At 44.1% G+C, this 13,045-nt stretch overlaps 3 protein-coding genes across 3 annotated transcripts in view; 2 read left to right on the top strand and 1 right to left on the bottom strand.

The window, feature by feature from the left end:
* The window catches only part of ALDH1L2 (aldehyde dehydrogenase 1 family member L2), a 35,245-nt gene extending 34,040 nt beyond the window's left edge, over nucleotides 1-1,205 (top strand). Inside the window, exon 23 of the mRNA XM_068142293.1 lies at nucleotides 457-1,205. Coding sequence (XP_067998394.1) covers nucleotides 457-512 — 56 coding nt within the window. The 3' untranslated portion in view covers nucleotides 513-1,205. The remainder of the gene's footprint in view (nucleotides 1-456) is intronic.
* A 1,979-nt stretch (nucleotides 1,206-3,184) lies between these two features.
* Nucleotides 3,185-7,432, bottom strand: NOPCHAP1 (NOP protein chaperone 1). Its single transcript, XM_068142297.1, has 4 exons — nucleotides 7,326-7,432; nucleotides 5,947-6,033; nucleotides 4,617-4,753; nucleotides 3,185-3,809 (listed from the first exon to the last, which is right to left on the bottom strand). The coding sequence occupies exons 1-4, from the start codon at nucleotides 7,393-7,395 to the stop codon at nucleotides 3,627-3,629; spliced, it is 477 nt and encodes a 158-aa protein (XP_067998398.1). The 5' UTR covers nucleotides 7,396-7,432; the 3' UTR covers nucleotides 3,185-3,626.
* Nucleotides 7,433-9,891: 2,459 nt separating this feature from the next.
* SLC41A2 (solute carrier family 41 member 2) overlaps nucleotides 9,892-13,045 on the top strand; it is a 45,481-nt gene continuing 42,327 nt past the window's right edge. Inside the window, exon 1 of the mRNA XM_068142295.1 lies at nucleotides 9,892-10,169. The gene's annotated coding sequence lies outside the window, so the exon portion shown is untranslated. The remainder of the gene's footprint in view (nucleotides 10,170-13,045) is intronic.

The raw sequence follows: 13,045 nt of genomic DNA, 5'->3' as shown, positions 1-13,045 counted from the left end.
AAAACTGAAAGAAAAAATAAAGATAAAAATTCAATGACATAACAGATTTTTGCCTTTGGAACCTCTAGCAAGTATCAGGTATTTCCTGAAATCAACATTTCCAACTTTTACACACCCCTTTTACCTGGGAACTTAACATTGGCAAACCAAAGTTTGTAAATTAAACTATGAGTCCCCAGTGGCCACCGAGAGACTGCCGCTGCCTCCGTTCCACCCAGGTGTCTGCTTGTTAAATTCCACTTCCTTTCTCTTTCCACATCTGTTGGATTTGGCCTCTTCTTGCCAAACCAGTTCTGTAAATCACAGTGGGAGGGTAAGTTAAATAGCTTCCATTGTTCCTTAAGAACTCAATGGCTAAAACATTTCAAATTTTTTCTTGGTAATATAGTCAACAGCTCTGACAGAACTTTCTTATTAAGTTGCTACTCTAACTGGTTAAATATTGTGCTTGTACAGGTGAAGAAGCTCTTAATGAGTATCTCAAAACCAAAGCTGTCACTGTGGAATACTGAAGTAACAACCTCACTCAGAAAGTGAACCTTCAGCTGAGTTTGAATCTCTACGACTCCATGAAGCACTTAATACAGGCCCAGGATATGCTGCTTGCAGTGCTGCAACAACAAAAACAACCAAAAATCCAAACAAAACATGGATAAGTTCCTGTAAATCAGGCCCAAATGTTAGTCTCACTGACAGATCAAAGAATTTGGAAATGAACCTGAAGTAATTTACATTGTGCAACAGTAACTGTTGGCACAATTCTCCCTCAAAAAGCAAGAACATGGTTTGGTTTATTTTTAATGCAGTTGAAGAATGAGTTCTCCCATGTCTCCTTATTTGTGTGAGCACAGTTACATGATCATTTTAAATCCTTAGTCATTATGCTGCTCTTAGTTGAGCCAAAGTACTCTGATTATTAATTTTTTGCTATAAATCAGTTCGAGTTTTGCTATAAATCAGTAGCAATTGAACATTCTGCTTTGCTGATTCTTCAGCAGCACAGAAAACCTTTGTGGCCCAAGAAGTAAATTAACGCAAAAAAGCACAGTTACTGTGATCTTTGTATAGTACGTAGAGAGTTTAACATCCATGTTAAACTATGCACATCAAGCTGAAGTTACTGAAAATATTTTCTACCTTTTTGTTGATGTGGGATGTGTTATCTGCCTGCAATCTGAAAGATTAAAACCACTCCTTTTTGTGTACACGGACTGTTATCAGTGTTTTATACAGCGTGACTATTACTACTTCGTATTTCATGCTTTCCTTTGTTTCTAACCCCCTTGTAGAATGACTGAGTCAAGTTGTTGGCTTTCAAACTTTCTTTGAAGTTTTCCATAGATTGAGATCTTACCTAACAAACTAAACCTACTTCAGACCATTGAACCCCATTCGTCGCTTAATCTGATCTGTGGGTTACTGTAAAAAATAGCTGTCCCGTTCCTTGTTTCCCATTCTTCTTCTTCCCTAAAATATTCTGTGCTTTAAGCCCAGAAAATCATGTCCCCAGTGTATTTTAAAGAAGCCACATGGTGAAAGGAAGGCCAGAATCCTTCTATCTTCTTATGGCAAATATTACAGATCCAGATATTAAAACTATAACTTTAAGTAGGGGATTCAAAATAAATTCTGTAAATAACTGCAGGTTCCAGGTCATGGCATTCAGTTTAATATTTGAACAAATGAAAAAAAACATAATAATTACTTTCATGGTGTAGAAAATACAGAATCATGCAGAATCAACCAGGTTGGAAGAGCCCTCCAAGATCATCAAGACCAACCAATCACCCAACCCTATAGGCCATTGGAATGTGCTGCCCAGGGAGGTGGTGGAGTCACTGTCACTGGAGGTGTTTAGGAAGAGACTTGATGGGGTGCTTGGTGCTATGGTTTAGTTGATTAGATGGTGTTGAATGGTAGGTTGGACTTGATGAACTCAAAGGTCTCTTCCAACCTGGTTAATTCTATTCTAATCAACTAGACCATGACACTCAGTGCCTCATCCAGTCTTTCCATAAACACCTCCAGGGATGCTGACCCCACCACCTACCTGGGCAGCCCATTCCAATGGGCAATCACTCTTTCTATGAAGAACTTTTTTTCTAAGATCAAGCCTAAACTTCCCCTTTCACAGCTTGAGACTGTGTCCTCTGGTTCTGGTTGCCCAGGAGAAGAGACCAACTCCCTCCTGGCTACAACCACCCTTCAGGTAGTTGTAGGTGGCAATAAGATCTCCCTTGAGTCTCCTCTTCTCCAGGCTAAACAACACCAGCTCCCTCAGCATCTCCTCATAGGGCTTGTACTCCAGACCCCTCCCCAGCTTTGTTGCCCCTCTCTTGACACATTCCAGCAACTCAACATCTTTCTTAAACTGAGGGGCCCAGAACTGGACACAGTACTCAAGGAATGGCCTAACCTGTGCTGAGTACAGGGGAAGAATGTCCTCCCTGCTCCTGCTGGCCACACTATTCCTGATACAGGCCAGGATGCCATTTGGCCAGGAGTTTGCTATGGGGGATAGTATCAAAGGCCTTGCTGAAGTCCAGGTAGACTACATCCATAACCTTCCCCACATCCACCAGGCGGGTCACCTGATCGTAGAAGATCAGGTTGGTCAGGCAGGACCTGCCCTTCCTAAATCCATGCTGGGTGGGCCATCAGGATCACCCTTGGCCATCCTGTAGGTGCTGTGTGATTGCATTCAAGATTCATACAAAGTTCTTTTAAGAATCAAATGGTGACAGGCAGGAGCAGGTTAGGTATTTCAAAATTGCAAACTGATCTATGAAGTAAATACAACAGCCCAAATCCTTGTATTTCATCAATCTGAGGTAATTAGGAATGAGACCTACTTACACTAATTTGGGTTTCACAATTGTTTCAAGCCAAACAAAGAATGTGGGAGATTAAAAGCATAGCTTAAAGCAATTGTAACACCAGAGGCAGACCTGACCATCTAAGTACTGAGGATACCTACAGTACAGTGACAAATTTTCCCAGCTGTGAGCCAGTAACCTGCCTATAATGATACAGAGCTCAGTGCAGGCAGAGAGAGTAAGTAACCCTTTGCCACACTCTCTTGAGTCATGGCAGTCCTTGCTCATGCCAGCTAGTCTTGAAATTACCTCAGCCACTGCTTTCATGTTCAGCCATTACTGCCATGAATGCAACACAGACAAGTATCTCATGTACTTCAAGAGAATGTTTAATATTGAAGGCACTGTATATAACATTGTACATTGGCAACACATGGAATATAAAAACCAAAGCTTCTTTCCTAGTTAAGTCTTTCCCACTCTTGAAGCAAAAATGTACAGCATGATACAAAAACCTTTGACAAGGCCATGGAACGAGAGCTTTAACTTAACTATTTCAAGTGCCCCAAACTCTAGCTGCTTTCTTAACCTAACCTAGTATCAAGTTATTTCTCAGTTGTTAGCTGAATAAAACTAATTAATTCTTCAGAAGTCCAGCCTGCTTCAGTCATGAGTGGATCCAGAATTTCTCACTGTTTCAGCTATAGTGTTTCACATGATCCTTGAGGGATGCTACACTGGGAAAGTTTAACGGCCAAGGCTTCAAAGTAAGAAAACACAATTTGAGTTTTGGTGTAAAAGAAAACAGATTTACTTATTCACTTTGCTGTCCAAAATCTCTATTTTGCCCTTTTCTCCCTTCGGTTTAGGGAATTTAATGTTGTCTGTTGTCACTTCATTAAATATATAGTCTTCTTCAGATTCCCAGTCATCTTCTGAAGTTAGAATCTCTTCATCTGTATCAGAATCACTCATTTCAACTAGAGCCACATTCTGAAAAAACCCCAAACACCTTTGTTATCACTTCTGTCATTGAGTAAAACATGAAGCAAACACATGAAACAGCCTTCAGCCACAATTAGAAAGACTTTGGGGCTCTCCTAGGATTATGACAAATATCATTAACAATGCCACACAAAAAATATTAAACATCCTGTCCAAGTCACCCCTTCCAACAAACAATTTTCATGATTCACTTTCATTTGGAATTCTTCAAGATATTACCAGCACAAGACAAACTATTGCACGTAGGCTGAATACAATCTACCTGAACTCTAAATCCAACCAGTGGCAAGCAAATTGTTCTGACAGTTCCAGACAGCAGGCTGCCTTATTTCTGCCTTTTATCTTGGGAGTCTGCAAGCCAGGAGGCACTTTTCTGGGACATGCACATATTACCTTCATATTAAAATACCTACAATGCAGAGCTGAAAGGCAATTATTATTGGTATACTAAAGCCTTCTGCTATGTCTTTCTACAGCTCACACTGTCTGGTTTCTAAACTGGATTACTCATGAGACATTTAAAATACAAGTTGTGTATTCAGAGTTGCTGATTTTAAAGTTATGTCTTATTCTGGCCACAAACTACCTCATTCCCTGCCATTAAATTCTGGAAGTATGAAAATCAAGTATTAAGTCTTAACCAAAGGAGCATTTTTGTTACATTTATGTTTTGAACTCATACACCATGAATGAAAATGGTAGAGATTTAGCCTTATCTGTCAAATTTGGAGATCAGGGAATTATTTTAATAGCATCTAAATTGACTTTATAAGCTGAAAAAAATAGAGTATTTACCATTTCTATAACTTTTTCTGTTGTGCTGTCTATATTTTCAATATCAAACTGATGAGCTGGTGCTGTTAACATTTTTCTTCTTAATTCATCATTTGCCTGGGCCATCTTTGGTAAAAAGCTCTGAACTTGATCTAAAACTGGAAAAGAAATAATTACCATGTCTACAAGCAAAAAAGAGATGCACATTATTTTATACCTCAGAAATCTAAGCATTGAAATAGAATCCACCTGAGCTGTTAATTTCCACCCCTCTACCATATTTAAGATGTTTTAATAGGAGAATTTATTACAGTATTCCATTTTCCAAGGAAAGAATCTAATAGTCAAATGTAAAGCTACACTAAAGGAAATTAAATGTATTTATCAAAAAGGGCTTTGAAATTAAGGTGGCAGGAGAAACAAACATGCTCTAGATTGATGTGTAAATCACTAAACCTCTGCAGAAGCATTCCTCTAAGCTCAGTGGGACTTGGCAACAACTTTAAGATAATCAGTGCCATTAGAAGAATCATACCCTTTTTTTTCCTCATAAAGGAGGGGAATATCTTCACCTTCCTCCAGAGCTTCTTCAACTAATCTCTGCTCCACACATTTGTCATCATTACCAGATTAGGTAGTTTTCATTCTCCATGAAGTAAGAGTTACTGTTCCAAAGGAGCTCCACAGAAGTCTAACAGGTATAACCTACCTTTGAAACACTCTCAGCTTTGTAGAAACTGTTTTCCAAGAAAGAACTTGACACAACAAATTGTTGTTTCTGCTACTTTTAATCACAGCTTAGTCACAAAATAAAAATACAATACTTTGACAGGACTCTACTTTAAAATAAATGCTTTTATACACCTTGTACTGAAAAACTACATCTGAAAAGAGAAGCCTAGATCAACAAAGAAGCAACAACTCTGTACTGGAAAAGAACAATTTGAGACTAAAAACTTTTCATAATGCATTCAAATCAATGTGCTATGAATTAATGGTTACATGATCTGGCTTAGTAATTTTGCCAGCATGTTCTTTAAAAGTAAAGTTCTGGCAGTGACCTGTGTGACTTGCACCATTTGAAGGTAGCTGACAAAGTGGAGAGCGAAGGTACAACCTGGTGAATTCATTTTATGCAGACAGCAGGAATAGTCCTGCGAGGAGAACCAAGTCCCTAAAACTTAGAGCTGTAATACCTGTGGCTTGTTCAACTGCTCAGAGAAACTTTCAGCAGAAAAACAGAAGACAAGAGTTTCTCCCTTTAGTAATACAAGGAGAACACTAAAGCTACATCTATGTCAAAGATGTTACCTACTATTTGACATTATTTCAGTAATAAAGTCTTACTTACGATTACTCCTTGGTGTCCTTACTGTCTGTAAAGTTGTGGCCTTCTTGCTGCTACATTTTGGACTAATCAATAAAGTTTCCTCCAGCCCTGGAAACAAAGCAAATATTTTGAATGCTTACCTGCATCAAACACAAATGCCACATTTTACCTGTGAGGCTCTCTCTTTTAATGCTGCTTTTCCACCTTTCTGTGAGACTAAACATGAAGGTTCATCTCTCTCTACCTCCAGGAATTCCAGTCTACTTTGCTACAAACAGTTTCTTGATTTCTGTTTGGGGTGATCATCTCAGTACTTCTGTATGCAGTAGGTAGCGAAAGGTCAAGTATTTGCTACCACAAGAGACAAATAAGCAGGTTCAACATGAAACTAGACACATGACTTAGCAAAGTCATGATTAGATGCTAACAGGACTGAGCAGGGACATACCCCTCACATCCACAGAATCACAGAGTACATTTAATTGAAAGAGACCTTCAAGAGCATCATCCAGTCCAACCTACAATTGCAGACACTGGGCAATCACATGAAGCAGGAGCACAAAGCGTTTAAAAAGCTCTCTGTAATTATAATTTGCTCTTGCACTTGTTAGAAGAAAGAATACTAGGCTATACAGACCATGGGTCACTTGTTACAAGGTTCTACTATTTTTAAAGTCTCCTGTCAAAGATTCATTCAGTGGTTTACTTATCAACACACAGCGAAACTATGTGCAACAACCCACAGCAAAACAGTGAGGTAACAGCTAACGTGCCAGCAACACTAATTTGAATCCCTTCCCTCATGTGCGTGACTGTGCGGCGGCAATCAGTGAAAGCAGGCCACACACAGCGATGCTAATGACCTAAGTATTTCAAAGAGCATCATCATGAAATCCAAACGATGCAGGGGAATTCTGCACTAATTAAACAAGTTAGTTCTTCTGACCACCAACACAGCCAACAATCCTTTACCATTAACTAAAATGAACCTTTTTCTTTCTACATTTTTTCACTCTCGAAGAAATGTCGTTACAACTATCGATACCAACTTAATGCATGCTTGGTGTCTCCCCCTCCCTCATTCACTCCTCTCTACAGTGCTCACGAAAACGGCAACACGCCAGATGTAATCACAGTCGGAGCCCAAGCGGCCGGAAAAGCTCCCTTCTTCGGGCTGCCCAACGGCTGCCCGAGCTCTGGGGCTCATCACAAGCCATAGCGACCCTCCGGCTCCCTGGCTTGCCCTGCCCTTCCCCAACTTGCCGGTCCCGGGGAGAGGCCGTGCTGAGCCCCGCAGGGTTCACCTCGCCGCCTGGCCAGGAGGCGGGTGGAAGGCACAGCTCAGCTTGAAGAAGGCCGCCGCCCCGACCGACTTCATTTTCCTTAAGAGAGCCGCTCACCTCCTCGCAGCCCCACGGCCAGTAGCTCCCGAGAAGCCGCCGGTCCCGCCGCTCCGCCATCGCCCGCCATGCGCCGATTCAGCCGGAAGTCACGCCTGGCCGGGCGCTCGCCCCGCCGCGTCGCAGCGCCCCCTGGAGGGTAGGAGGGGCAGGGCCACGGCCACCCCGCGGCCACAGCAGGAAGGCATGTTCTGGAGCTCCAGGGAGTTCCCGCTGCCCCGTACAAGTAACTGGCACAGACACCCGCACCCATCTGAATCTGGGGTCAATAACGCAGAAAGGAAAACACTTAACGTTACATAGAAAAAAGTTATTTGGCACGAAAAGGCCATCCCATCACTTCCAGAAGAAATGAAAATATGAAGCTAAGCAGCAAGCAGCCATTACTTGAACATCTGCCAGCAGCTGCTCTTCTTTGAAAATGTTCCCGTTTTCATTATCAGAATTTGACAAATGCACCTAAAATTAAATTTCAGACCTTGAGGGAATTTTAATTGTCTTTTGGAAAAGAAACTTGTACAACCACCAAGTTCAATTGACGCAGTCCAACATGTTATGCAAGACTTATTCTGTGGTTTCTATTCCTGTCTGTTTACAATCTAGACAATGTGAAAGGTGTAAAAAGAGAACTGAATGGTTCATAAGAGATGAAATGGGAAGTCCAAGCCAAAAAGGAGAAAAAGTGGTAGTCAGGTAAGTGGTGTTTGTGCCCTCATTTGCAAATAACACAATGGGGGAAAACCCAACCAACCAAAAACCAAACAAAACCAGACAAAAACACATCCCAGTACCTTGGACTTAACAAATACGAAGGAAAAAGTAGCAAAACTTCTGCATTGCTGCTTTCCTGAAAAACTGGCCCAAGCCTGTGCCCTCTGCCACTCTCCCAGGCCACCTGCCACGCAATACACATTCCTCTGAATTTACAACCTGGTTTGCATTTTTCCACCCAACTGTGCCCCAGAATTTTGGTTTCCCAGAAAAAGCCTATTGCTAACTTTGGTGATTGAATAATCTCAAGGACTAAGGGGTTTTTTGCCTTGAGTCACAAAAAAAAAAAAAAGAGGAAACAATCTTTCTGTAACTTGCACACAGTCCAAAATAAATAACAGTGCACGAATCTCAAACAGTGTATTACATCCATGGGTATTACATGATTTCAGTGGACGGAGGTACATAACACTGTCAATGAATTTGTAATAGGGAACAAGGAAGTGATTGCCCAAGATCACCACACAAGCAATTAGAAAAGCCAAAACCAACACCCTCCGGTGCTATTCCCAAACCTCAGGTTTATAGTCTAACCTGTCAGCAAGAGCCAGATGCAACTCTTAACTGATTTGGAAGGTGGCCCAACTATGTATCCATACTGTGTAATCTGTGAGCACAAAGGAGGCATAGATATATATGGTTACTATTCGTGTAGGGAGACAACAACATCTGTAGCCCAAAGTCCTGATAAATTCAGGCTTGAGACAGCATTCACCACTGAATTAACAGCTCTGAGGTATAGACTGCTTCATTCATGTAATGCAGTATCGACTCAGGAGTTCTAACTGATGCTGTATATTTCAGTGCTGTAATGGAGACTGTTGTGCCCTCACTCCTGCAAATATTTTCCTGTGCTTAAGGTTCTACTTTTCCACACCTAACCTCAGCTCCAGTTTATGTCAGACATTTGGTGACTTGCCTGTGTTGCCTTTTGCTCTGTCTGTTAAAAAAAAATAAAGAAAAGAGACTGTAGACTTGGCTGCTTCCACCATCATTAAATCGTGGTACTCTTTTCCTTCTCTTTTTTCACCTTCCACTTCAGGCATCTGTTTTACTTTGAACTGCTTAGCAGCAACTGGTGGGGATAAGAACTGCACATATTTATCTGGTTTAGCTATTTTCGTGTATTAATACAAAGTGTGCCTCAAAACAAGAGTTCTGAGGATTGATGAACAGGGCTCACCAAGGCCTTGACTCTGCTAAGTTTCACACAAGCAACTGGTATCAGGGGACTGGCAGACTTAGATTTATTGAAGCACTCAGTGTTGCGTGCAGGACATACAGACAAGAACATTCCAAGGGCTTTAAAAATAGGATTCTTGAGGCGATTACTTATAGCCAAGTGGCAGCAAAGAACAAAAATGCCCCAGCAACTGACATTCTGGAATTAGTACAAAGTGGTGATTCTCATGCTAGGTCGCCAAGAAAGCAAATGGAAACAAAAGGCGCCGACACCGTCACCACCTGCCCGGGGATCGCCTGTGCGGCTCGCCGCGCTCCCCAGCCTTCTGTTCCCCCCAGACTGCAGAGCATCAGCCGGGGTCTCGTGGAGGGAGGGTGCCCAGCCTTGCTCTGAGCACAGGGATGCCGGAGGACGCCTGGAAGGCTCAGTGGTAAGGGAAAGCCCTCGGGTTCCCCTCAGAGAAGACGGTGACGATGGGGTGACAGTCACCGGGCGCTCGCCCGGGTCTGTCGGGCCGGCTTGTGAGCGACTGGAGCTCAGCCCCGCCCCTTCTGCCGCGTCCCTCCGTGTCCCGTCCCGTTCCATGCTCTCCTCTCAGCGGTGCGGGGCGAGGGCTGGCTGCAGGTCCAGCCGCTGGCGCTCGCCTCCTCCCCCGCCCGCCGCCGGGTCAGACCAGCCGGTGGTAGCGGCGGCGTCTGCGGCGCATCACGGGCCACATCATCGCGGGGGCTGCCCGCCTTCCAGCCGCTTCCGCGCCTGCTCAGTGGCGGCGGTGCTCACCTAGGTCCGGAGCTGTCACCGCCGCTGGGCTGGTCCCTCCGAGCCTGTCGCCTCTCCGCCGCTGGGATGGAGCCGGACCCCGGATCGCTGTCGACTTTACCCTCGCCCAGGTAAGAGGAAGGCGCGGCCAAGTGGTCGGAGGGAGCCGAGTGGGGGCGCCAGCGAGGGGAGGGGGCCGGGATGGGCCGCCGACCTGCCACCACGGGGCGAGAGAGGCGGCGGGTACCGCGGGGTGTAGGCGGGCGGCAAAGTTTCCGGACGAGCTGCCAGGCGCTGCTCTGCCGGCGCGGCGACCCCCGAGAGCAGTGCCCCACCCCAAATGCCGGGGGGTGCTCGACGGCTGTGGGGCAAGTAACCCCCTTGCGGTAGGTCTCCCTCCTCTCCCGTTCCCCATCCCCGCAGGCAGCCTCCCGGCCCCGCAACCTCCTGCGCCCTCCCTTCACCCGCATCCCGCACCCCGCCGCCCTCCCCCGGCGCCGGGGGAGGCTCCGCTCATCGCCGGCCTGCCCGGGTGTCCCGCGCTCGGCCCACGGATGCTGAAGGGCGTTAGTGCTGCCCGCGACCTGGTACCCTGCGCTCCTCAAAACTCCTCAGCTCTTTTCATCATGTGCACGTAATTACGCACTGCTCCAGGTAGCCTGGACAATGAGCCTTTTCTTTGGTTGCTCTGTGCCTGCACAAGATCTGCTCAACGTTTCCAGTGGCCCTCATTCCCTGGCACTCTACATCCGTATGTACTTCCATTCTCTTCCCACCTTTGCACCTATGAAAATATGCCAGAATCTGCCACCACAGATGCAGCTACTAGATAAGTGTGGAACTTGTGCCCGAGCAGGACACATACAGGCTTCAACGATCATCTTTTATTTTATTTTTCGTTTAGAAGCATTGTAATTACCGTGTGATGGTAGATTTATGCTCTTTCCTGCAAAACTCAGGAGCTTTTTGTGATTTACTTTACTTTCTACTCTCTCATTAATTCTCAATTAAGTTGGAGCTGTAGCCATGTCTCTTTCTTAAAACTCATTGAATAAAATAATTTCCTCATCCTCCCACCGTGCTGTCCAAGATGCATTTGATCCTAGGTTGTAGACTACACTACATCAGTCAGGTTTTGATAAATGGAACATAGAGAAATAATTTTTAGTCTCCGTGTCAGGAGCAAAACAGTCTGAAAATACTCATATATCTTTTCTAGGTAGAGCCCTAGCAAACTTTAGTAGACCTCCTAAATTATCTTCACTTTACCAGTTCAGTAATGCTGATAAAAAGATAAGAGCAGGTGGGAAGACCTGTTTTGGCAGGATTCCCTCCTTGTACTGCCTGAAAAAGACTGTGAAATTGGAACCATAAATGCTGCAGTATGACTGGCAGACACTTTAGAAGGAAAAATAACAGCGTATCATTTTCTTTTCAAATACCTTAGGATATTATTCACAAAAAAACATTGTGAAGTCTGTGTTCTAGTGCCTGAGCTAATAAGCAATTCATCTGTCCTTGGTGATGACAGTAGAAACCTGTTGTCAGGATCCCAAATAGTTGCAGTTAGGACTGGTCCTGGCAAGCACCTATTGGTTACTGAATCTAGAGGACTGCATCATCTCTTATTTTTCAAGCTTTCTCACCTGCTTTTGATGGGCTGTATACGATTTGCTTGGTGTTTCTCATGTTAGCATTTCATATGAGTGATTTTTACGACCTAGGCACCTTTCACAGCCTTCTACTGAATTTCTGGCTCTGTTTTGGTCTCCTCTCATTGAGTTGTGTTAAAGGTGCAGAGGCAAACCAGTATTTATTTTTCTTTCCCCTCCACATCTGCGTTTTTCTTTCTTGGGGCTGAAATTGAAAGCTGCCATGTTCAGGAAGTGGAATGCAGCAGTCTCAAGCTTGTCTGCAAACTGAGCCTGGCAGCTTTTTCAGTGTCTTATGTTTTAGAAAGCATCTGGGGGTTTGCTAATCTGTTTTTTTCCCCTCGTTACTCTTCCCCCCCCACCTTTGCTATTGATTTAACCTACAACTGCCATACAATAAAGATCACGTCAAATAGTTTACAGCATAATGGTTAAGAAATTGTATGTAACGTCTACACTGCATGCAGCATTTGTAAATTTTCAGCATGCTTTCCAGTTTAATACTCAACATTAAATATCTGGCATAAATAATCTTAGCCTAGCCCTTGGGTTCCAGATTCTATGAAATGGTTAATGATAATGCAATCTGTTTACTCTCTGTAATGATGAAGTGAGAAGCTTTCAGTTTCGGCTGGTATACCCACTATAGCAATGTAAATAATTAGCCATAGCAGTGATAAGTATGTCAGTGTGATATTTGGAACTTGCATGTGTACAGCACATAGTAGTGGAGACGAGGCTGTGCAGATCACTGTATCACATGTATAAATCTTTTTTCTGATCTTAAGGAAGGCTTCCAAAGCCTGTAATTACAAACTCTATAGAACCTTGGAATTATTGAAGTTGGAAGTAATCTCTAACATTTTCTATTCAGCCACACTGCTCAGTGCATGATCAAGTAGTATCACAGTATCATAGTATCATTCAGGGTTGGAAGGGACCACAAGGATCATCTAGTTCCAACCCCCCTGCCATGGGCAGGCACACCCCACACTACATCAGGCTGGACAGAGCCTCGTCCAGCCTGGTCTTAAACACCTCCAGGGACGGGGCCTCGACCACCTCCCTGGACAACCCATTCCAGGGTTTCACCACTCTCATGGTGAAGAACCTCCTCCTCACATCCAGCCTGAATCTCCCCACCTCCAGCTTCATTCCATTCCCCCTAGTCCTATCACTACCTCAGATCCTGAGAAGTCCTTCCCCAGCCTTCCTGTAGGCCCCCTTCAGATACTGGAAGGCCACAATTAGGTCACCTCGGAGCCTTCTCTTCTGCAGACTGAACAGCCCCAACTCCCTCAGTCTGTCCCCATAGGAGAGGTGCTCCAGCCCTCTGATCATCCTCGTGGCCCTTC

This window comes from Melanerpes formicivorus, unplaced genomic scaffold (assembly GCF_026170545.1).
Source record: "Melanerpes formicivorus ecotype bairdi unplaced genomic scaffold, bMelFor1.0.p_v2 SCAF_8, whole genome shotgun sequence".
Lineage (NCBI taxonomy): Eukaryota > Metazoa > Chordata > Aves > Piciformes > Picidae > Melanerpes > Melanerpes formicivorus.
This window is presented reverse-complemented; position numbering and strand designations above follow the sequence as displayed.

What these genes read in the sequence shown, in the direction of transcription:
- NOPCHAP1 (XM_068142297.1), bottom strand. Translation starts at nt 7,395, where the DNA reads ATGGCGGGCGATGGCGGAGCGGCGGGACCGGCGGCTTCTCGGGAGCTA. An exon ending in GGCCGTGGGGCTGCGAGGAG is followed by an intron (nt 6,034 to 7,325) that starts GTGAGCGGCTCT and finishes CTTTGTTTCCAG; the next exon opens with GGCTGGAGGAAACTTTATTG. An exon ending in CAGAAAAAGTTATAGAAATG is followed by an intron (nt 3,810 to 4,616) that starts GTAAATACTCTA and finishes GGGTTTTTTCAG; the next exon opens with AATGTGGCTCTAGTTGAAAT.